We start from the raw sequence: 23221 nt of genomic DNA, 5'->3' as shown, positions 1-23221 counted from the left end.
TCTTTTATGAGGCCACCATTACCTTGATCCCCAACTGGACAAAGACCCCATCAGAAAGGAGAATTACAGACCAATATCCTTGATGAACACGGATGCAAATATTCTCACCAAAATAGTGGCCAATAGGATACAACAGTACATTATAAGGATTATTCACCACGACCAAGTGGGATTTCTCCCTGGGCTGCAAGGTTGGTTCAACATCCACAAATCAGTCAATGTGATACAATACATTAATAAAAGAAAGAACAAGAACCATATGATCCTCTCAATAGATGCAGAAAAAGCATTTGACAAGGTACAGCAGTCTTTCTTGATCAAAACTCTTCAGAGTATAGGCATAGAGGGTACATACGTCAATATCATAAAAGCCATCTATGAAAAACCCACAGCAAATGTCATTCTCAATGGGGAAAAACTGAGAGCTTTCCCCCTAAGGTCAGGAACATAGCAAGGGTGTCCACTATCACCACTGCTATTCAACATAGTACTACAAGTCCTAGACACAGCAATCAGACAACAAAAGAAATAAAAGGCATTCGAACTGGCAAAGAAGTCAAACTCTCACTCTTCAATGATAATATGATACTTTATGTGGAAATCCCAAAAGACTCCACCTCAAAACTGCTAGAACTCATACGGGAATTCAGTAAAGTGGCAGGATATAAAATCAATGCACAGAAAACAGTGGCATTCCTATACACCAACAACAGGACAGAAAAAAGAGAAATTAAGGAGTCGATCCCATTTACAATTGCACAAAAACCATAAGATACCTAGGAATAAATCTAACTAAAGAGGCAAAGAATCTGTGCTCAGAAAACTATAAAATACTCATGAAAGAAATTGACGAAGACACAAAGAAATGGAAAAACGTTCCATGCACATGGATTGGAAGAACAAACATTGTGAAGATCTCAATTGCTACCTAGAGCAATCTACACATTCAATGCAATCCCCATCAAAATACCATCCACTGTTTTCAACGAAATGGAACAAATAATCCTAAAATTTGTATGGAACCAGAAAAGACCCTGAATAGCCAGAGGAATGTTGAAAAAGAAAAGCAAAGCTGGTGGCATCACAATTCTGGACTTCAAGCTCTATTACGATGCTGTCATCATCAAGACAGTATGGTACTGGCACAAAAACAGACACATAGATCAATGGAACAGAATAGAGAGCCCAGAAATGGATGCTCAACTCTATGGTCAACTAATCTTCGACAAAGCAGGAAAGAATGTTCAATGGAGAAAGAAAGTCTCTTCAACAAATGGCATTTGGCAAATTGGACAGCCACATGCAGAAGAATGAAACTGGACCATTTCCTTACACCACACACAAAAATAGACTCCAAATGGTTGAAAGACCTAAACGTGAGACAGGAGTCCATCAAAATCCTAAAGGAGAACACAGGTAGCAACCTCTTCAATCTCAGCCGCAGCAACTTCTTCCTAGAAACATCGCCAAAGGCAAGGGAAGCAAGGGAAAAAATGAACTCTTGGGACTTCATGAAGATAAAAAGCTTTTGCACAGCAAAGGAAACAGTCAACAAAACCAAAAGACCACCAACAGAATGGGAGAAGATATTTGCAAATGGCATATCAGATAAAGGGCTAGTATCCAAAATCTATAAAGAACTTATCAAACTCAACCCCCCAAGAACAAATAATCCAATCAAGAAATGGGCAGAAGACATGAACAGACAATTTTCCAAGGAAGACATCCAAATGGCCAACAGACACGTGAAAAAGAGCTCAACATCGCTCGGCATCAGGGAATGCCAAATCAAAACCTCAATGAGATACCACCTCACACCCGTCAGAATGGCTAAAATTAACAAGTCAGGAAACGACAGATGTTGGTGGGGATGCGGAGAAAGGGGAACCCTCCTACACTTTTGGTGGGAATGCAAGCTGGTGCAGCCACTCTGGAAAACAGTATGGAGATTCCTCAAAAAGTTGAAAACAGAGCTACCCTCCGACCCAGCAATTGTGCTGCTTGGGTATTTACCCCAAAGATACAAATGTAGTGATCTGAAGGGGCAGGTGCACCCCGATGTTTATATCAGCAATGTCCCCCAAGGCCAAACCATGGAAAGAGCCAAGATGTCCATCGACAGATGAATGGATAAAAAAGATGTGGTGTGTGTAGATAGATAGATAGATAGATAGATAGATAGATAGATAGATGATAGATAGATAATGGAATATTATACAGCCATCAAAAGGAATGAAATCTTGCCATTTGCAACAACGTGGATGGATCTGGAGGGTATTATGCTGGGCGAAATAAGTCGATCAGAGGAAGACATGTATCATATGATCTCACTGATATGAGGAATTCTTAATCTCAGAAAACAAACTGAGGGTTCCTGGAGCGGTGGGGGGTGGGAGGGATGGGGTGGCTGGGTGATAGACATTGGGGAGGGTATGTGCTATGGTGAGCGCTGTGAATTGTGTAAGACTGTTGAATCACAGACCTGTACCTCTGAAACAAATAATACATTATATATTAAAAAAACAAAAAAGAAGATAGCAGGAGGGGAAGAATGAAGGGGGGGAATCGGAGGGGGAGATGAACCATGAGAGACTATGGATTCTGAGAAACAAACTGAGGGTTCTAGAGGGGAGGGGGGTCGGGGGATGGGTTAGCCTGGTGATGGGTATTAAAGACGGCACGTACTGAATGGAGCACTGGGTGTTATATGCAAACAATGAATCATGGAACACTACATCAAAAACTAATGATGTAATGTATGGTGATTAACATAACATAATAATATAAAATAAAAAAGGCCTATCAGATTACGTTATGTGAGACCCTGGTCTTCCCCAGAAGTCCCATCTCCCTACATTTCCTAAGCCCCAAGTTACAGAAGATAAGAACAATGAAATGTGCTACAGAAAAAAAAAAAAATGATCTGTTTCAAGATGTATGTCCCGATCCCTCTGCTTGTGTGATGGCATCAGCTGTACTGAGGGATGCTGCATTAACTCCTGCTTGCTTATATTACCCATTCTTGGCTGAATCAACACCTACAACGTGTGTGGGAGATGTTTAGCCCCCTCCCACCAATGCATGAGCCATCCAAAACCTACACATGGAAGCAAATAATTAGTACTGATTGAGTGAATCTACGAAAACTGTCTCATGTGTAGGGAAGAGAGGATGGCAGCAATGGATGATTTAAAATTTTTAGCAATTTGACCAAGTTCACATAGCAAGCACTTGAGAGAGCTGGTATTTCATTCCAGGCTTGTTTCAGTCTGAGAACTAAGTTCTACATTATGCTCTTAGATCATCAGGAACTATATGGGTCTTAATAAGAGGACATGATGGTCAGTAATAAGACCACAGGGAAGAGAATTATCTTGAAATTCACAAGAGAAAGGGGCATCCTAAACTAATCAGTAGTGTATTCAGCTCTTTTACTCCCCTCATGGTCAGGCAATTCATTCATTCATTCATTCATTCATTCATTGACTTATTTGCTCACTAGATGATTACTGACCACTTGGAAAATTGGAAAGAGGTTGGTGAGCACGACAGTTCCTGCACCTTCTGCAACAGAAGTTTGTTCATTTAATTTAATCAGTTATGCAGCAATTATGTATTGAGCACTGATTTCTATGGGCCTGGCCCTGTGTGAAATGCTGGGGATACATTAGAGGGGAAAACCAACATGGCGCCTGTTGAGCTGACACCCAGAGGGAAGAGAGACACTAATCAAACAGTGAAAACCAAGAGTAAATGACTCCGACAACTGCTCTGCAGGAAAGATACTGGGGCTATCAGAGTGAAAAACAAGAGAATCTGACCTAATATAAGCAGAAAGAGAGGGCTTCTTTGAGGAATGGACACATGAACTGAGATCTGAAGACCTACATAGTTTTATGTCAAGGAAAACAAAAGAGTGTTTCAAGGAGACGGAATATGTGCAAAGCCTTTGCTCCAAAGAGACACAGTGAATTTAAAAAATTAAAAGAAGGGCGCCTGGGTGGCTCATTTGATTGGGTGTCTGCCTTTGGCTTGGGTCATTATAGCAGGGTCCTGGGATTGAGTCCCGCATCAGGCTCCCTGCTTAGCAGGAAGCCTGCTTCTCCCTCAGCCTGCCACTCCCCCTGCTAGTACTCTCTCTCCCTCTCTCTGTCAAATAAATAAACAAATCTTTAAAAAATATTGAAAGAAATCTGATGTGGCCAGAATAATGGCGAGTTTATGGTAGATGAACCTTGAGAGGAAAGCAGGAGACAACCCAAGCAAATACTCATTGATTTATGGATTTGGGGTTTGATCCTTCATGTAATGAGTTTAACAAAGTAGTGACATGATTTTTTGTGTGTTTTGAAAAGATCCCTCCAACTTATGTGTAAAGGATGCACAGGAAGGTTACAAGGGGTATACTGCAGTTGTTCAGCCAAGTAAAGATGGCAGCCGGCTATAAGGAGTGATGAAGATTGAGCCAGCAGGACATACTGGGGACATATTGAGAAAGTAAAACAAGGGCTGTATAATGGATAGGCTGTGGTGGGAAATAAAATCATTCTTGAGAGTAACTTTTATGGCCAAAACTTGTGCCACAGGATGGAGGTAGTGCCATCCAGAGAGAGAAAGACATCATGGGAAAGGATTTAATTGGGGTAAATATTGCAACTCTTCTACTGGAAGACTGAGCTAAAGGTGTCTTCAAGATATGAGAAATAAGAAGCTGGAAATACGTGTCTAGATCTCAGAGATCAGAACTAGAGAAATATACCTGGCTGTCATTTGTATCTAGTGATAACTAATCTAAAGAATAGATGCTATTGTCCAGGAGGAAAGAATTTAATGAGGACTGAAGTTGTTCCGGAACTGATCCACTGGATGGAGCTATAAAGGAAACAAAGAAAGAAAAGCTAGAAAGAATGGAAGAATGATGTAGAAGGGTGTGTAAGTAGAATCTAGACCGGATGAAGATGGAGTATTTCATGAGAAAGGACGAATAGTGTCACAAGTTACTGAGAAAACTTTTAGGGACATGAAGATCATTGTATGTCTAAGAGATGTTTGTTAGGGTGGCATGATGGGGGAAAGAAGCCATATTTGGAAGGGTTGAGAGAGGGAGTAAGTTTAAGGCAAGGAAATGGAGACAGAGATGTCAACTCTTGGCTGGTAGGTAAAGGGGGGGCAAGCAGTACATGTTTTTAAGATAGAAGAGAACCAAGCATACTTCCATGACTATGGGAGGAATGCCGTTGAGATGATGCCATAGGGAAGGGGAGAGAGAGGAGAATGTGTGAACAGTAATTTAAAGATAATTGATAAGGTGTGAAGGATGGGATCCAAAGAGAAGATGGAAGCACTCTTCCTAGAGGAACACAGAAACTGCATCAGTGATCTGGAAATGTGGACAGGATTCATGCTGATATTTGGTTGGTATGGCCAACTGCATAGAGTTCACAAGGTGTCATCACGATGACTCCATTTATCTCTGTGAAATAAATGGTAAGAACATTTGCTGAGAAAGGGGGAGAACACAGAAGATTCAGTGGCAGAAATAGTGCCAGTAGGGGTTGGGTGAACAAGATCATGCAGGAAGACTTCCTGGCAGCAGAGTAGCTTCCTTTAGATGGGAAGGGAGACTCGGGGGAGTCTTTAACAGAAAATGGAAGAGGAAAGAAACTGTAGGCAAAGAACTTGGTTCAATCTTAAACCAGTAAGTTTGGTTCTGAATAACCATCCCCATGAATTTTACCATGCCATTACTGCTTTTCTTTCCTGGTTTTGCAGTGAGTAGAGAGTGTTGAAAACATCAGGCATTCTTATAAGGAAGCCCAAAATGCCAGCTAACTCTTCTGTTTAATTTATAAATATGAACATCAGCCTCCCCCATGATTGCCTTTGTGGGACTTGCTGCTCAGTAACTATGAGATACAGGTGTGTGTAGAGAAAAAGGATAAGATAATGTGGCCTGAGCTGAATGTGCATCACTGCTTCAGATCACTGATTCGTGTTTACTTAGTTAGCCATGCCAGCCATATAGGTGTTTCATGAGTGTTGATGTGTAAGAGTTAAGATGAACACGGTTGCCTAAGGAGCAAAATATATTCTTAAACAAACCTTTAAAAACAAAGGCCATTGCTAATAGTTAAAGATAATTGAGAAGGTATGAAAGATGGGATCCAAAGAGCAGGTGGAAGCACCATCTTTATAGAGGAGTCCAAAAGTTAATAATTAATTAACAGCTAAATTATTAACATTAAATTAGCAGGTGAAGAGTCAAAAAGCAAACCAGTGTGAGCCACCCTAGGGCATCACCTGCTGCTCTATAAAGGTATTCACTGTGATAAGCATATGGTACTCAAGCAGATCACTTAGTGAAGTGCTCTGGGATCAGTGCCTGATCTTACCGTGCTGGGTTTGGTGGTATCAGACATGGCCTTGCTGGACAGTGTGTATTTCTCAGACTCAGCTCTTGTTTTCCTGATCCCTTTAAACCATTTCTTATATTGTTCCCGGACCTGCAGAGGCAATGCATGGTTGGGTCAGCTCACTGAAGGGAGTGAGGATGGGAGGAGTACTGGGTGGGAGTTGGGCAGTGGTACCTGCTGGCTGAGGAGGCAGTACACCAAGAATATGAAGACGCCCTGCAGGCTGTTGATGATGGTAAAGAAGTAAGCCATGATGTGGGCAGATGGACCCACCTGCAGGATGCCCAGGCACCAGGTGCAGCCCAAGATGAGGAACTGAGCTGTGGTTTTAAATGTCAGCATCCTGGGTTGGACAAGAAAGGAGGCTCATGACGCACCCAGGGCAACACAATGACAACCATTCTCCTCTCTACCCTATGGATTCTCCTTTCTTTCCCTTTTGGTGAGTTCTCAGACTGACTTGTGATCTGCTTTGATATTTACTGTCTATGATTCCCTAGAGAAAAAAATGCCATGAGGGACCAGGGTTTTGATTCGGATTGAGGAAGATAGGGATACTTCATAATGTAAGGTTCAAAAATTTATGATGCTCCATGGAGATCCTGAATTTCATTCATCCAACACTACAGAGGAGGCATTTTGCATCAGTCTCTGAGCTGGGACCTGGGCATTAAAAATAACTAGGACAAGATTTCTATTTTCGTTTGGAGAGAATAATAATAGGAACATAGAAGAAATAGCATTAAATTTGCACAAAGGTTGCTGGAGCAAAGGACTGCCCAAGCCTCCCAGAAGATTTGACATTAACTATGATTTTCTCCATAGAGAGGAATGGAAGAGGGGTCAGAAGAAGCCTGAACTGAGTGTTGAGTGTGGAAGTGTAGGTTGGGTTGTGAGAGCAATCACAGGTTTTTCTAAGTGCTTCATGGGAACATAAATGTTCTCTGCACATTTGTCATAGGATTGCTGGCAAAAGTCCAAAGAATGTTTATTAACCAATGCCAATTCTTTCTGTTGCTGAGGGAGTTACAAACTGTTATAAATGGAACAGGGGCACCTGGGTGGCTCAGTCAGTTAAGCATCAAAATCTTGATTTCAGCTCAGGTCATGATCTCAGTGTCGTAGGACTGAGCCTCATGTTGGGCTCCGCACTGAGCATGGAGTCTGCTTAATATTCTCTCCCTCCTTCTCCCTCTGCCCTCCCATCTCCCAAACTCTCTCTCTCTCTGAAGAAAAAAAAAAGGAATAGATATAACATTTTGGCCAGGGTGTCAGGAGCACACTACTGAATCTGAGCCAGCTACTATAGAAGGATAGCTGCATCTCTCTGCTCTAGGTCCCCTTAGCAGACCCCAAGAAGAAGCATCAGGGACTGCTGAGGCACATGGCTTTGTCCTTAGGACCACACATGTCTGTGGGGTTGTCGTTCTCTTCTCAATCTTACCTTGTATTCTGGAGGGTGGATACATCACTGTTGAGGGAAGACAGTTTGATTTTCAAAATCCGGAGGGTCATCAGAACAAAAGCTAAATTGGCCTTCAAGAAACCACAGAAGGTTTATAATGTTATTTTTTTTAAGATTTATTTATTTATTTATTTATTTGAGAGAGAGAATGAGATAGAGAAAGAGAGCATGAGAGGGGGGAGGGTCAGAGGGAGAAGCAGACTCCCTGCTGAGCAGGGAGCCCGATGTGGGACTCGATCCCGGGACTCCAGGATCATGACCTGAGCCGAAGGCAGTTGCTCAACCAACTGAGCCACTCAGGCGCCCCGAAACCACAGAAGGTTTATTGAATAAAATTTCAATCTGTGATCTGTGTCCTAGCCTGTCCAACATCAACTCCACATTTAAGTCTTTTCCATATTAAGCAAGAGTATTAGAGTTTGTAGTTTTAGGAGCAGTCTTAGAAAACCATACAATGCCACGACAATCCAGGGACATGCCTGCCCCTGTCACCACCCTTAAAATTTTGCTTTTCTAATGACCCCCAGCTAAGCATTAAGGATGCTGTGATGTCATTACTCACAGAGAAGATGGCACACACTGGTCCAAGGAAGCTCCATATAAATCTCTTGCCTGGGTGGATCCAGCAGCTGAGCAAGAGAGAGAATAAAAAATGCATTAGTCTTTAGAAATATAGAACTATTATATAAATTCATTCATTCATTCATCAACAAATATTGAGTGACTCTTTTTCTTTATTATGTTCAGTTAGCCAGCATATAGTACATCATAAGTTTTTGATGTAGTGTTCAACGATTCATTAGTTGTTTGTAACACCCAGTGCTCATCCCAACGCATGCCCTCCTTAATACCCATTACCTGGTTACCCCATTCCCCAACCCCCTCCTTTCTGTGACTCTGTTTGTTTTCCAGAGTCCAGAGTCTCTCATGGTTTGTCTCCCTCTCTGATTTCTTCCCATTCACTTTTCCCTCCCTTCCCCTGTGGTCCTCCGCTCTATTCCTATACATATGAGGGAAACTATATGATAATTGTCTTTCTCTGCCTGCTTATTTCACTTAGCATAATTCCCTCCAGTTCCACCCAAGTCGATGCAAATCTTTTTTGACAGGCTATGTGGTTGGCTCTGAAGATACAATAAAAAAGAAAGTAAACATGGTCTTAAAAGCCATAAATCTAACATGGAGTATGAGACACACAGTTAGACATACTGTAACAATAAAACAAAAATGTGAGGCTATGAGATGTATGCTTGGATGTCAATGCTCAGTTTGGAGTCTCAGGGATTAGGATGGGTAAGGAAGATTCTCTAAGGAAACTATATTTTTAGCTGAGATATTAACAGTGAATGATGTTACTGAGATAAATAGTGTTGAAGCAAAGGAGAAGCCCACAAACATGTTAACAGACTTTGAGAGTCCTGTGAATCTAACATGGTTTTAAGGGCCTTTCTTGCACTGTTCAATTGAACTTTTTTCCACTGGCTGCCAAAGCCATCAACTTAGTTTTATTTGGGGCGGGGGGGGGGGAGTCTTAGCCCTTTATTTGTATTTTTTTTTATTATGTTCAATTTTCCATGGCTTTATTGAGATATACTTTATAGACCATAAAATTCACCCATTTAAACCATACAGTTCAGTGGTCTTTAGAATATTCACAGAGTTGTGCAACCAGCACCAACATATAACTTTTGGACATTTTCAACTCCTCCAAGAGAAACTTCATTTACATTGCCAGTCACGTATTCCCACCTCCACACACTCCACTCCCCACCCTCCCCCCAGGGTACTATTACTCTGCTCTTTCACTCGATGGATTTGCCTATTCTGAACATTTTACATAAGTAGTTTCATGCAATATGTGGCCTTTCATGACTGGATTCTTTCATTTAGCATCATGCTTTCAAAGTTCATCCACATTGCAGCACATTTGTATGGATGATTAATATTCCTTAGTCTTATTTTTTATTATATTCAACTAGCCATGGCTAAATAATATTTTGCTGGCTAGATATATCACGTTTGGTTTATCCATTCATCAGTTGATGGACATTTAGTTGTTTCCAGTTTTGAATAATGCTGCTATGAGCATTCATATACAAGTTTCTGTGTGAACATATGTTTCCATTTGTTTGGGCTATATACCTAGCATGTGGTAGCTGTATATTGAATCTTGTGAAAAACTGTCAAACCATGTTCCAGATTGGTTGCACCATTTTACATTCCAACCAGCAATGTGTGTGTTCCAAATTTTCCACATCCTTCCAAGCACTTTTTATTACCTTTTTTAACCATTTCAACTAATGGGTACTAAATAATATCTCATTTGTGGTTTTTGACACGTTCTCTTAATGACTAAGGTTGCTGAGCATGTTTTCATGTGCTTATTGGTCATTTACATATCCTCTTTAAAGAAGTGTCTATTAAAATTTTTTGTCCATTTTTTCAGTTTTTTATTTATTTATTTTTTTTAAGATTTATTTATTTGAGAGAGAATGAGAGAGAGAGTACATGAGAGGGGGGAGGGTCAGAGGGAGAAGCAGGCTCCTTTGCTGACCAGGGAGCCTGACGTGGGACTCGATCCCGGGACTCCAGGATCATGACCTGAGCTGAAGCCAGTCGCTTAACTAACTGAGCCACCCAGGCGCCCTTCAGTTTTTTATTTATTTAAGTAATCTTTACACTCCACATGGGGCTTGAACTCATGACCCTGAGATCAAGAGTCACATGCTTTTCCAACTGAGCCGGCCAGGTGTACCTATACTATCCATTTTTAAATTCAGTTGTCTTTTGTTTTTAAGTTATTTGATTTAACTTTAACAACAGCACAAATCAGAGCTTCTCTTATGATCACAGATTGGTACCTGATGCATAGAGAGCTTAGGTCAATGGCCGAAGGTTTTACTGATACACAGTGATAGAATTCACTTTTGATTCTACATTAGGATAAAACAGAGAATGAGCAGGGCATTTCAGAATGTGGAAGTGTGTGGAAGGCCATTTCAGGACAACTGAAGTATAGACTAAGAAGAGGTAAGCAAGAAAGAGCTGAAGTGTCCAAGAAAGACACCTGGAAAGAGCTTGGTTGATGTAGGTGAACATAAGCATTAGCAGCATGTTGTGCTTGGGAGCGCACCTTCTGGGAACTGACTTCCTGAATGGAGAAGTAAGGACCTTGGTGAACTTGCTCTCCTTCTAAAACAACAAAAATACACACAGAAAAAATGAAAACCAACCATTTCAAAACTCTGACAGTTACCCAAAACTGCAGAACGAATTGAAAATAGTCTATCCAAGAGAAACTACTGAACGTCATGAAGACTGGGGAGAAAGGAGCCTGGGATGGTTTAACATGGAGCTTAGTGGTGTGGCAACCAAAAGTGGAGAGCACTGAAGACAATGGAGAGATCTATTTTTGGAGCCCCATTAAAAGCATCATCATCACCCCCAGAACACAATCAATATTTTTTTCTAACTCTGTATTTCCTAACTCCTTTATTCTCTAAATTTGGTGGCTAGTTGATTTGATTGAGAACTCGTGGGGGAAAGGGGAGCCTACTGTAGGGCATTACCAATACAATAGCAAACTACTGTCACATCACCAGCTATCTAGGCCTATGATTTCAGGGCGGACCAACAACTTATCCAGCAATTTAAAAGGAAATACTGGAGTACCAAAGCACCATAACAAATTTTGAAAACCTCTGAAATATTCCTGTAAATGTAAGGATGCACAAGGATAATGCCTCACTCAAAAAAGGCATGGGGATGCACCCCAATGTTTAAAGCAGCAATGTCAATAATAGTAAAAATATGGAAAGAGCCCGATGTCCACAGACAGATGAATGGAAAAGAAAATAGGCAAAGCATTAAGGAAATCTTCTAACAAATATTGGGTGGCTATTAAATTATACTGACACAGATGTGACCAAAACCCTACAAGGGTCATACACTGCAAAGAATGACCAATTAACAGAAATAGTCCAAGAAAATCACCAAACAAACAAATAAACAAAAACACCACAAACCGGAAACAACAACATATCTTGGATGGTGGAGGAATATGATAACAGAGATGTTACAATATATGATCTAAAATATTGAGTTTTAATCAAAAATTTATGATATATCCAAAGAAACAGGAAAATGTGAAACATACAAAGGGGGAAAAATCAGTCAAAAGAAAACATCTCTAAGGAACCACAGATTTCAAAATTTGTTGATAAAGTCTTAATCAGATATTATAAATATATTAAAAACACTAAAGCATATCTAAAAAACTAAAAGAAAATACAAAAACAGTGTTGTTGAATATGGATATGGATAAAGAAATACCTATTATGTATGGAACCAAATAGAAATTCTAGAGTTGAAAAGTACAATAACTGATATGAAAAATTCACCAGAGGGGCTCAACAACAGATTGGAACTGGTAAAAGTAAAAAATAAATTCAAATATAGGTCAATGGAAATTATTCACTGAGGAACAGAAAAAAAATAGAATAAAGAAAAATGAACAGAATCTCAGAGAATATGGCACAGGACCAAGTGCATCACCATACAAATAATTGGAGTCCCAGAAGAAGACAAAGCTAAAGGGCAGAAAAACACTTGAAGAATGAACAGCTAAAAACTTCCCAAATTTGAATAAAAATATCAATCTACACATCCAAGAAGCTCAATGAACCTACAACTGGAATAAACTCAAATATCCACACTGAAACACATCATAGACCTACTGACAAAAGACAAAGACAAAATATTAAAAGTGGCAAGAGAAAATTGATTTTTCATGTACAAGAGAGCCTCAATAAGATTAACAAGTGACTTCTTGTCTGAGATCATGGAGGACAAAAAGCAGTGGAATAACATCTTCAAAGTGTCCAAAAAAGGTGGAGGCAAAGCAAGATGGCGGAGGAGTAGGAGACCTGGATTTCCTCTGGTCTCGGGAATTCAGCTGAATAGGGATCAAACCATTCTGAACACCTATGAACTCAACAGGAGATCGAAGAAAAGAATAGCAACAACTCTCTGAACAGAAAAGCGAACACTTACTAGAAGGTAGGACATGCGGAGAAGTGAATCCGAGGTGATATTCGGGAGGATAGACGGCGGAGGAGGGGGCTTCCATCGACCGCTTCTGGCAAGTGATAGAGCAGCGGAGCACAAAATCGGACTTCTAAGAAGTTGGGTCAGCTGAGGGACATCGCTCCAGTGGCTAAGCTGGGGGTGGAACCCTCATGGGACAGTGTGGTCTCAGGACCCTCAGGGTCACAGAAAGACCGGGGGTGCCTGAGTGCGGAAGAGCTCCCGGGTATCAGAGCGGGGAAGCCAGCTGCAGAGATGGAACCGAGGCGCGGGCTCTCAGTTCGGGGTTGCCATAAACAGTGATTGGTGACAGTCGGGCCACTGCTCCTCCAGCAGGGACCCAACACGTGGCAGATCTGGGGAGACTCCCCTTCCTCCCCCAGGAGGAGCGGCACGGGAGCGCACCGCAGGGATCTGCTGGGTTTGGAGACTCCACACAGGATCGGGTGCCAGAGATAGAAACGCTCGGTCACAGGCTGGGTGAGCGTGGAGTGCGGCCAGAGATGGGGGAGATGGGAGTGACTGACTGCTTTTCTCTGGGGGCGCACTGAGGAGCGGGGCCCCGAGTTCTCAGCCCCTATGGGTGGAGATTGGGAGGCCACCATTTTCACTCTCGTCCTCCAAAGCTGTACGGAAAGCTTGCAGGGAACAAAAGCTCCCAAGAGCAAACCCGAGCAGATTACTTAGTCCAGACCCAGCAAGGGCGGGGCAATTCTGCCTCCAGCAAAGACATTTGGGAACCATGGCAACAGGGCCAATCCCCAGAAGATCAGCACCAACAGCCAGCCAAGACCAGTTTAGTGATCAATGAGAACAGAAGAACTCCAGCGCTAGGGGAATACTGCACGTAGAACTCATGGCTTTTTTACCATGATTCATTAGTCTTTCAAAGTTAATTTTCTAACTGTTTTTTTCTTATTTTTCTTTTTCCCTTTTTCAACCACACCTTATCAATCACTTTTTCTTTAAAAAATTTTTTGTTTTTCATTTTTAGAGTCATATTCTATCCCTTCATAGTAGTTACCCTTACTTTTGGCATATATATATACTTTGTTCTCTCTTTAAAATTTTGAGATACAGTTTTTTCTAACATATCAAAATATACCCTAAATCTCTAGTGTATGGCTTTGTTCTAGTCTCCTGCCTGATCACATTCTCTCCCCCTTTTTTTTCTTTCTTTCTTTCCTTTTATTAAATCCTCTTCTTTCTCTTTTCAAACACCTTCTTATCAATTCCTTTTCTAAAATTTTTATAATTTTCATCTTTACAGTCATATTCCATCCCTTCATCGTATCAACCCTTATTTTGTACATATAAAAGTATTTCTTTCTTTAAAATTTTAGGAGGCACTTTCTTCTAACAGACCAAAATATACCCAAAATCCAGTGTGTGGCACTGATCTATGCACCAGCCTGATCATATTTGATAATATTCTGGGGTTTTTTTTTTGTTTTCTTCTGTTTTTGTTTGTTTTTATCTTTTTCTTTTTTTTTCTCTTTCTTATTTCTTTCTTTCCCTTTCTTTTCCCCTGGTTTCAGGTCTTTTCTGATTTGATTAGAATATATTTTCTGGGGATGTTGTTAACCTGTTAGCATTTTGTTCTCTGATTCATTTATTCTCCTCTGGACAAAATGACGAGATGAAAAAAATCACCTCAACAAAAAGAACAAGAGGTAGTACCGTCTGCCAGGGAAATATTGAATATGGACATTAGTGCGATGTCAGACCTAGAGTTCAAAATCATGATTTTAAAGATACTAGCTGGGCTTGAAAAAGCATGGAAGTTATTAGAGAAACCCTTTCTGGAGAAATAAAAGAATTAAAAACTAACCAAGTCAAAATCAAAAAGGCTATTCATGAGGTGCAATCAAAAATGGGGGCACTAACTACTAGGATAAATGAGGCAGAAGAGAGAATCAGTGATATAGAAGACCAAAGGATGGAAAATAAAGAGACTGAGAAAAAGAGAAACTACAGGATCACGAGGGCAGAATTCGAGAGATAAGCGATATGATAAGAGGAAACAGAATAATTAGGATCCCAGAAGAAGAAGAAAGAGAGAGAGGGGCAGAAGGTATATTGGAGCAAATAATAGCAGAGAACTTCCCTAATGTGGGGAAGGAAACAGGCATCAAAATCCAGGAGGCACAGAGAACCCCTCTCAAAAGGAATAAAAATAGGTCAACATCCCGACATCTAATAGTAAAACTTACGAGTCTCGGAGACAAAGAGAAAATCCTGAAAGCAACTCAGGAGAAGAGATATATAACCTATAATGGTGGAAACATTAGATTGGCAACAGACCTATCCACAGAAATCTGGCAGGCCTGAAAGGACTGGCGTGATATCTTCAGAGCACGAAACGAGAAAAATATGCAGCCAAGAATACTATATCCAGCTAGGCTGTCAATGAAAATAGAAAGAGAGATAAAAAGCTTCCAGGACAAACAAAAACTAAAGGAATTTGCAAACACGAAACCAGCCCTCCAAGGAATATTGAAAGGGGTCCTCTAAACAAAGAGAGAGCCTAAAAACACCATAGACCAGAAAGGAACAGAGACAATATACAGTAACAGTCACCTTACAGGCAATACAATGGCACTAAATTCATACCTTTCAATAGTTACCCTGCATGTAAATGGGCTAAATGCCCCAATCAAAAGACACAGGCTATCAGATAGGATAAAAAAACAAGACCCATCCATATGCTGTCTGCAAGAGACTCATTTTAGACCCAAAGAAAACCCCACATTGAAAGCGAGGGGGTGGAAAACCATTTACCATGCTAATGGACACCAAAAGATAGCAGGGGTGGCAATCCTTATATCAGACAAATTAGATTTTAAAACAAAGACTGTAATAAGAGATGAGGAGGGACACTTTATCCTACATAAAGGATCTATCCAAGAAGAAGATCTAACAATTGTAAATATCTATGCCCCTAACATAGGGGCAGCCAATTATATAAGGCAATTAATAACAAAAGCAAAAAGAAAACACATTTACAACAATACAGTAATACTGGGGGACTTTAACACCCCCCCCGACTGAAATGGATAGATCATCTAAGCAAAAGATCAACAAGGAAATAAAGACTTTAAATGACACACTGGACCAAATGGACTTCACAGATATATTCAGAACATTCCATCCAAAGCAACAGAGTACACATTCTTCTCTAGTGCCCATGGAACATGCTCCAGAATTGATCACATCCTAGGTCACAAATCAGGTCTCAGGTACCAAAAGATTGGGATTATTCCCTGCATATTTTCAGACCACAGTGCTTTGAAACTAGAACTCAATCACAAGAGGAAAGTCGGAAAGAACTCAAATAATGGAGGCTAAAGAGCATCCTACTAAAAAATGAATGGGTCAACCAGGAAATTAAAGAAGAACTTTAAAAATTCATGGAAACCAAAAAAATGAAAACACAACTGTTCAAAATCTTTGGGACACAACAAAGGCAGTCCTAAGAGGAAAGTATATAGCAATACAAGACTTTCTCAAGAAACAAGAAAGGTCTCAAATACACAACCTAACCCTACACCTAAAGGAGCTAGAGAAAAAACAGCCCATAAAGCCTAAAACCAGCAGGAAAAGAGAAATAATAAAGAGCAGAGCAGAAATCAACGAATAGAAACCAAAAGAACAGTAAAACAGATAACGAAACTAGGAGCTGGTTCTTTGAAAGAATTAAGAAGATCGATAAACTCCTGGCCAGACTTATCAAAAAGAAAAGAGAAAGGACCCAAATCAACAAAATCATGAATGAAAGAGGAGAGATCACAACCAACACCAAAGAAATACAAACAATTATAAGAACATATTATGAGCAACTCTATGCCAGCAAATTAGATAACCTGGAAGAAATAGGTGCATTCCTAGAGATGTATCAACTACCAAAATTGAACCAGGAAGAAATAGAAAACCTGAACAGACCTATAACCACTAAGGAAATTGAAGCAGTCATCCAAAATCTCCCAACAAACAAAAGCCCAGGACCAGATGGTTTCCCAGGGGAATTCTACCAAACATTTAAAGAAGAATTAATACCTATTCTCCTGAAACTGTTCCAAAAAATAGAAATGGAAGGAAACTTCCAAACTCATTTGATGAGGCCACCATTACCTTGATCCCAAAACCAGACAAAGACCCCATCAAAAAGGAGAACTACAGACCAATATCCTTGATGAACATGGATGCAAACATTCTCACCAAAATACTAGCCAATAAGATCCAACAGTACATTAAAAGGATTATTCACCACGACCAAGTGGGATTTATCCCCAGGCTGCAAGGTCGGTTCAACATCCGCAAATCGATCAACGTGATACAATATATTAACAAAAGAAAGAACAAGAATCATATAATCCTCTCAATAGATGAAGAAAAAGCATTTGACAACGTACAGCATCCTTTCTTGATCAAAACTCTTCAGAGTATAGTGATAGAGGGTACATACCTCAATATCATAAAAGCCATCTATGAAAAGCCTACAGCGAATATCATTCTCAATGGGGAAAACCTGAGAACTTTCCCCCTAAGGTCAGGAACGTGGCAGGGATGTCCACTATCACCACTGCTATTCAACATAGTAATAGAAGTCCTAGCCACAGCAATCAGACAACAAAAAGAAATCAAAGGCATCCAAATCGGCAAAGAGGAACTCAAACTCTCACTCTTTGTGGATGATATCATACTTTATGTGGACATTCTTTCCTGCTTCATCAAAGATTAGTTGACCATACAGTTGAGGGTCTCAGAGAAAAATAATACATTATATGTTAAGAAAAAGAAGATAGTAGGAAGGGAAAAATGAAGGGGGGCAAATCAAAGGGGGAGATGAACCATGAGAGATTATGGACTCTGAGAAACAAACTGAAGGTTCTAGAGGGGAGGGGGTGGGGGGATGGGTTAGCCTGGTGATGGGTATTAAAGAGGGCCCATATTGAATGGAGCACTGGGTGTTATATGCAAACAATGACTCATGGAACACCACATCAAAAACTAATTATGTAATGTATGGTGATTAACATAACATAATAAAATGTTTAAAAATGTTCCCAAATAATTGCTTTTAAAATATCAAAAAAAGGGTGCCTGGGTGGCTCAGTTGGTTAAGTGACTGCCTTCAGCTCAGGTCATGATCCTGGAGTCCCGGGATTGAGTCCCACATTGGACTCCCTGCTCGGCAGGGAGTCTGCTTCTCCCTCTGGCCCTCTTCCCTCTCGTGCTCTCTCTCTCTCTATCTCATTCTCTCTCTCAAATAAATAAATAAAATCTTTAAAAAAATAAAATAAAATAATAAAATATCAAAAAAAAAACCCACATTGAGATACCACCTTACACCAGTTAGAATGGCAAAAATGGACAGGGCAAGAAACAACAAATGTTGGAGAGGTTGTGGAGAAAGGGGAACCCTCTTACACTGTTGGTGGGAATGCAAGTTGGTACAGCCACTTTGGAAAAGTGTGGAGGTTCCTCAAAAACTTAAAAATAGAGCTATCTTATGACCCAGCAATTGCACTCCTGGGTATTTACCCCCAAAATACAGATGTAGTATAAAGAAGGGCCATATGCACCCCAATGTTCATAGCAGCATTGTCCACAATAGCCAAACTGTGGAAAGAGCCGAGATGCCCTTCAACAGATGAATGGATAAAGAAGATGTGGTCCATATATACAATGGAATATTACTCAGCCATCAGAAAGGATGAATACCCAAGTTTTATACCAACATGGATGGGACTGGAGGAGATGATGCTAAGTGAAATAAGTCGAGCAGAGAAAGTCAGTTATCATATGGTTTCACTTATTTGTGGAACACAAGGAACAGCATGGAGGACATTAGGAGAAGGAAGGGAAAAATGAAGAGAGGGAAATCAGAGGGAGAGATGAACCATGAGAGACTGTGGACTCTGAGAAACAAACAGGGTTTTAGAAGGGAGGGGGTGGGGGGATGGGTTAGCCCGGTGATGGGTATTAAGGAGGGCACGTACTGCATGGAGCACTGGGTTTTATACGAAAACATTGGATCGTGGATCACCACATCAAAAACATAATGAGGTATTGTATGGTGACTAACACAACATTATAAAATTTTAAAAATTTTCTTGAAAGAAAGAAAAAAAGAAAAAGAAAGAAAGAAAGAAAAGAAAGAAAGAAAGAAAGAAAGAAAGAAAGAAAGAAAGAAAGAAAGAAAGAAAGAAAGAAGAAAGAAAAAATAAACTAACATTTTTAAAAATGGGGCAAACGACTATACATACTTCATAGTATTAATGTGAGGTTTGAGTTATCACATATTAAAATGGGTAGAAAATGTATGGCATAAAGTACCTTGTAAACTATGAGGCAACCTCTACTTTTCCAAATAAAAATATTGGAACATCTTAAAGGATTTGGAAAAAGAAGTAGATTAGATTTTTTTAATGATGTCCTAAGCAATTCTTTTTGCTACAGTTTTGCTATTCAAAGGACAGAGATCTAAAGACACACTGCTTAAATATTTTTTTCTCGGATTTTATTTTTTTATTATTATTATGTGATGTTAATCACCATACATTACATCATTAATTTTTGATATAGTGTTCCACGATTCATTGTTTGTGTATGCTGCTTAATTATTATACTTTTCCACCAGAAAGATGTCCTAAGGATTATTGCTTCATGTATCTTCCCCGTATTATGTGAGGCATAATAAAAAATGCTACTCTGCTTCTAGTGCTAGCCATGATCATGTAGGGAATTTGCATTTACCGAGCGGGTGTTCCATAAAGGTGAGGCCTGGATCCCGCAGAAATGGCCACAATTATAGCTGGGACTCCATAGCCCACAGGGAACATAAGCTTCTTCATGAACCTGCTCACACTGGAGTAGTTGACCACCATCAGGTTGCGTGCAGTGAGAAAGAGGTGCAGACCCTCCAGCAGCATCCAGGTGAAGGACGCCAGGTAGAGATAGTGTAGGGCACCCGCAATGATGGCGCACAGCACCTGGGGGAGGAGAAAGGTGTCACCAGGAGGGATTGTCAGGGAGCAAGGTGGCCCCAGGACTCTTCCCATACCTTACCAAAGGGGAGAACTCTCAACTTAAAGGAGTTGTCGAAAGAAGTTTTTTTGAGAGGAGGAAAGATGGCAGAGGAGTAGGGGACCCCATTTCAACTGGTCCCAGAATTGAGCTGGATATCTACCAGACCACTCTGAGCACCAAGGAAACCAGCCTGAGATGTAAGACGATCTGGATCTCTACAAACAGAATATCGCAGGCGGTTGGTTTCGAGTTATGAAGCAGGGAGCCGTGATTCCGCAGGCAGATATCGGAGGATAAACGGCAGCGGGATGGTGCCTGGCCATGGGGATCTTACACCGCCGGTGAGGGACAGCCTCACTGCTGGGGACAGGGCACAGACAAGCAGACCGGCAGCAGCGGGGAAAGGACTTTAGGGCAGCCCCCGGGGCAGAAACCTGGAGTGGCGGGGTCGCACGTGCGATCTGGGGGTGGCTGGTGGTTTTAGAAGCACAAAGGGCAGAGATGTGCTCCAACCTGGAGGCAGGACTGGGGGCACTGCGGAGGGGCACACAACCCAGGACACTGCACTTTATAGCAGCACAGACAGAAACGGAGACAGTGTGGCCTGGAGAGCTTACTGCAGAACAGACTGCGATCTCTCTGTTCTAAGGCAGAGGGTTGGAAACTGTCTCTTCTGCTCTGACTCGTGGAAGAGACGTGGAAAGCCACTCAGGGAACACCGCCAGAGAACAAAAGCCCCAAAACTGATTCCCACTGAGCCCATCCCCCACCACAGGGGGGCACAGCAACTCTGCCCAAACAGGGTTGCCTGAGTAACAGCACAGCAGGCCCCTTCCCTGGAAGACAGGCTGGGAAAACAAGAGGCCAGCAACCCTAAGGTCCCTAGAAAAAAGGTGCATCTTGCTTGGGTTCCGGTCAATAATTTGGACTCTATACATTCCCTCAAACACCCATCAACAGAATGACTAGGAGGAGGAACCCCCAAAATAGAAGAGACTGAGAGATTATGACTTATGCCGCAGATTTACAAATGGATGCAGATATAACCAAGATGTCGGAGATGGAATTCGGCTAGCAATTGTGAAGACAATAGCTGGAATGGAGAAATCAATTAATGGCAACATAGAATCTCTAAGGGCAGAAATGAAAGCTGAATTGGCAGAACTTAAAAATGCTATCAATGATAAAATACTCATGAAAGAAATTGAAGAAGACACAAAGAAATGGAAAAACGTTCCATGCTCATGGATTGGGAGAATCAATATTGTGAAGATGTCAATGCTACCTAGAGCAATCTACACATTCAATGCAATCCCCATCAAAATACCATCCACTTTTTTCAAAGAAATGGAACAAATAATCTTAAAATTTGTATGGAACCAGAAGAGACCCCGAATAGCCAGAGGAATACTGAAAAAGAAAAGCAAAGCTGGCGGCATCACAATTCCGGACTTCCAGCTCTATTACAAAGCTGTCATCATCAAGACAGTTTGGTACTGGCACAAAAACAGACACATAGATCAATGGAACAGAATCGAGAGCCCAGAAATGGACCCTCAACTCTATGGTCAACTTATTTTTGACAAAGCAGGAAAGTGTCCAATGGCAAAAAGACAGTCTCTTCAACAAATGGTGTTGGGAAAATTGGACAGCCACATGCAGAAGAATGAAACTGGACCATTTCCTTACACCACACACAAAAATAGACTCCAAATGGTTGAAAGACCTAAACGTGAGACAGGATTCCATCAAAATCCTAAAGGAGAACACAGGTAGCAACCTTTTCGACCTTAGCCGCAGCAACTTCTTCCTAGAAACATCGCCAAAGGCACGGGAAGCCCAGGCAAAAATGAACTATTGGGATTTCATCAAGATAAAAAGCTTTTGCACAGCAAAAGAAACAGTCCACAAAACCAAAAGACAACCGACAGAATGGGAGAAAATATTTCCAAATGACATATCAGATAAAGGGCTAGTATCCAAAATCTATAAAGAACTTATCAAACTCAACACCCAAAGAACAAATAATCCAATCAAGAAATGGGCAGAAGACATGAACAGACATTTCTCCAAAGAAGACATCCAAATGGCCAACAGGCACATGAAAAAGTGCTCAACATCGCTCGGCATCAGGGAAATCCAAATCAAAACCTCAATGAGATACCACCTCACACCCGTCAAAATGGCTAAAATTAACAAGTCAGGGAACAACAGATGTTGGCGGGGATGTGGAGAAAGGGGAACCCTCCTACACTGTTGGTGGGAATGCAAGCTGGTGCAACCACTCTGGAAAACAGTATGGAGGTTCCTCAAACAGTTGAAATTAGAGCTACCGTTCGATCCAGCAATTGCACTACTGGGTATTTACCCCAAAGATACAAATGTAGGGACCCGAAGGGGTACGTGTACCCCAATGTTTAGAGCAGCAATGTCCACAATAGCCAAACTGTGGAAAGAGCCAAGATGTCCTTCGACAGATGAATGGATAAAGAAGAAGTGGTATATATACACAATGGAATATTATGCAGCCATCAAAAGGAATGAGATCTTGCCATTTGCAACGACGTGGATGGAACTGGAGGGTGTTATGCTGAGTGAAATAAGTCAATCAGAGAAAGACATGTATCACATGACCTCACTGATATGAGGAATTCTTAATCTCAGGAAACAAACTGAGTGTTACTGGAGTGGTGGGGGGTGGGAGGGATGGGGTGGCTGGGTGATAGACATTGGGGAGGGAATGTGCTACGGTGAGCGCTGTGAATTGTGCAAGACTGTTGAATCACAGATCTGTACTTCTGAAACAAATAACGCAACATATTTTAAGAAAAAAGAAAAAGAAGAAGATAACAGGAGAGGAAGAAAAGGGGAGTATGTCAGAGGGGGAGACGAACCATGAGAGATGATGGACTCTGAAAAACAAACTGAGGGTTCTAGAGGGGAGGAGGGGAGGGGGATGGGTTATCCTGGTGATGGGTATTGAGGAGGGCACGTTCTGCATGGAGCACTGGGTGTTATGAACAAACAATGAATCATGGAACACTGCACCAAAAACTAATGATGTAATATATGGTGATTAACATAACAATAAAAAAAATTAAAAATAAAATAAAAAAAATAAAATGCGTGAATCTCATGGTAAAAAAAAAAAATGCTATCAATGAGATCCAATCCAATCTAGATAATCAAACAGCTAGGGTGAGGCAGAGGAATGAATAAGTGACCT

General features: G+C 41.0%; 1 protein-coding gene across 1 annotated transcript in view; it reads right to left on the bottom strand.

Moving 5' to 3' along the window:
* Window positions 1-23221, bottom strand: part of LOC112816542 (adhesion G protein-coupled receptor E2-like) — a 103480-nt gene that overhangs the window by 5196 nt on the left and 75063 nt on the right. Inside the window, 5 exon segments of the mRNA XM_073887647.1 lie at window positions 6393-6503; window positions 6588-6756; window positions 7858-7949; window positions 8441-8507; window positions 19723-19958. Coding sequence (XP_073743748.1) covers window positions 6393-6503; window positions 6588-6756; window positions 7858-7949; window positions 8441-8507; window positions 19723-19958 — 675 coding nt within the window.

Source organism: Callorhinus ursinus, unplaced genomic scaffold, assembly GCF_003265705.2.
Source record: "Callorhinus ursinus isolate GAN/ISIS: 27379988/994484 unplaced genomic scaffold, GSC_fseal_2.0 scaffold82, whole genome shotgun sequence".
Classification (NCBI taxonomy): domain Eukaryota; kingdom Metazoa; phylum Chordata; class Mammalia; order Carnivora; family Otariidae; genus Callorhinus; species Callorhinus ursinus.
Note: the sequence above shows the minus strand (reverse complement) of the source record. Positions and strands in the feature narration are given on the sequence as shown.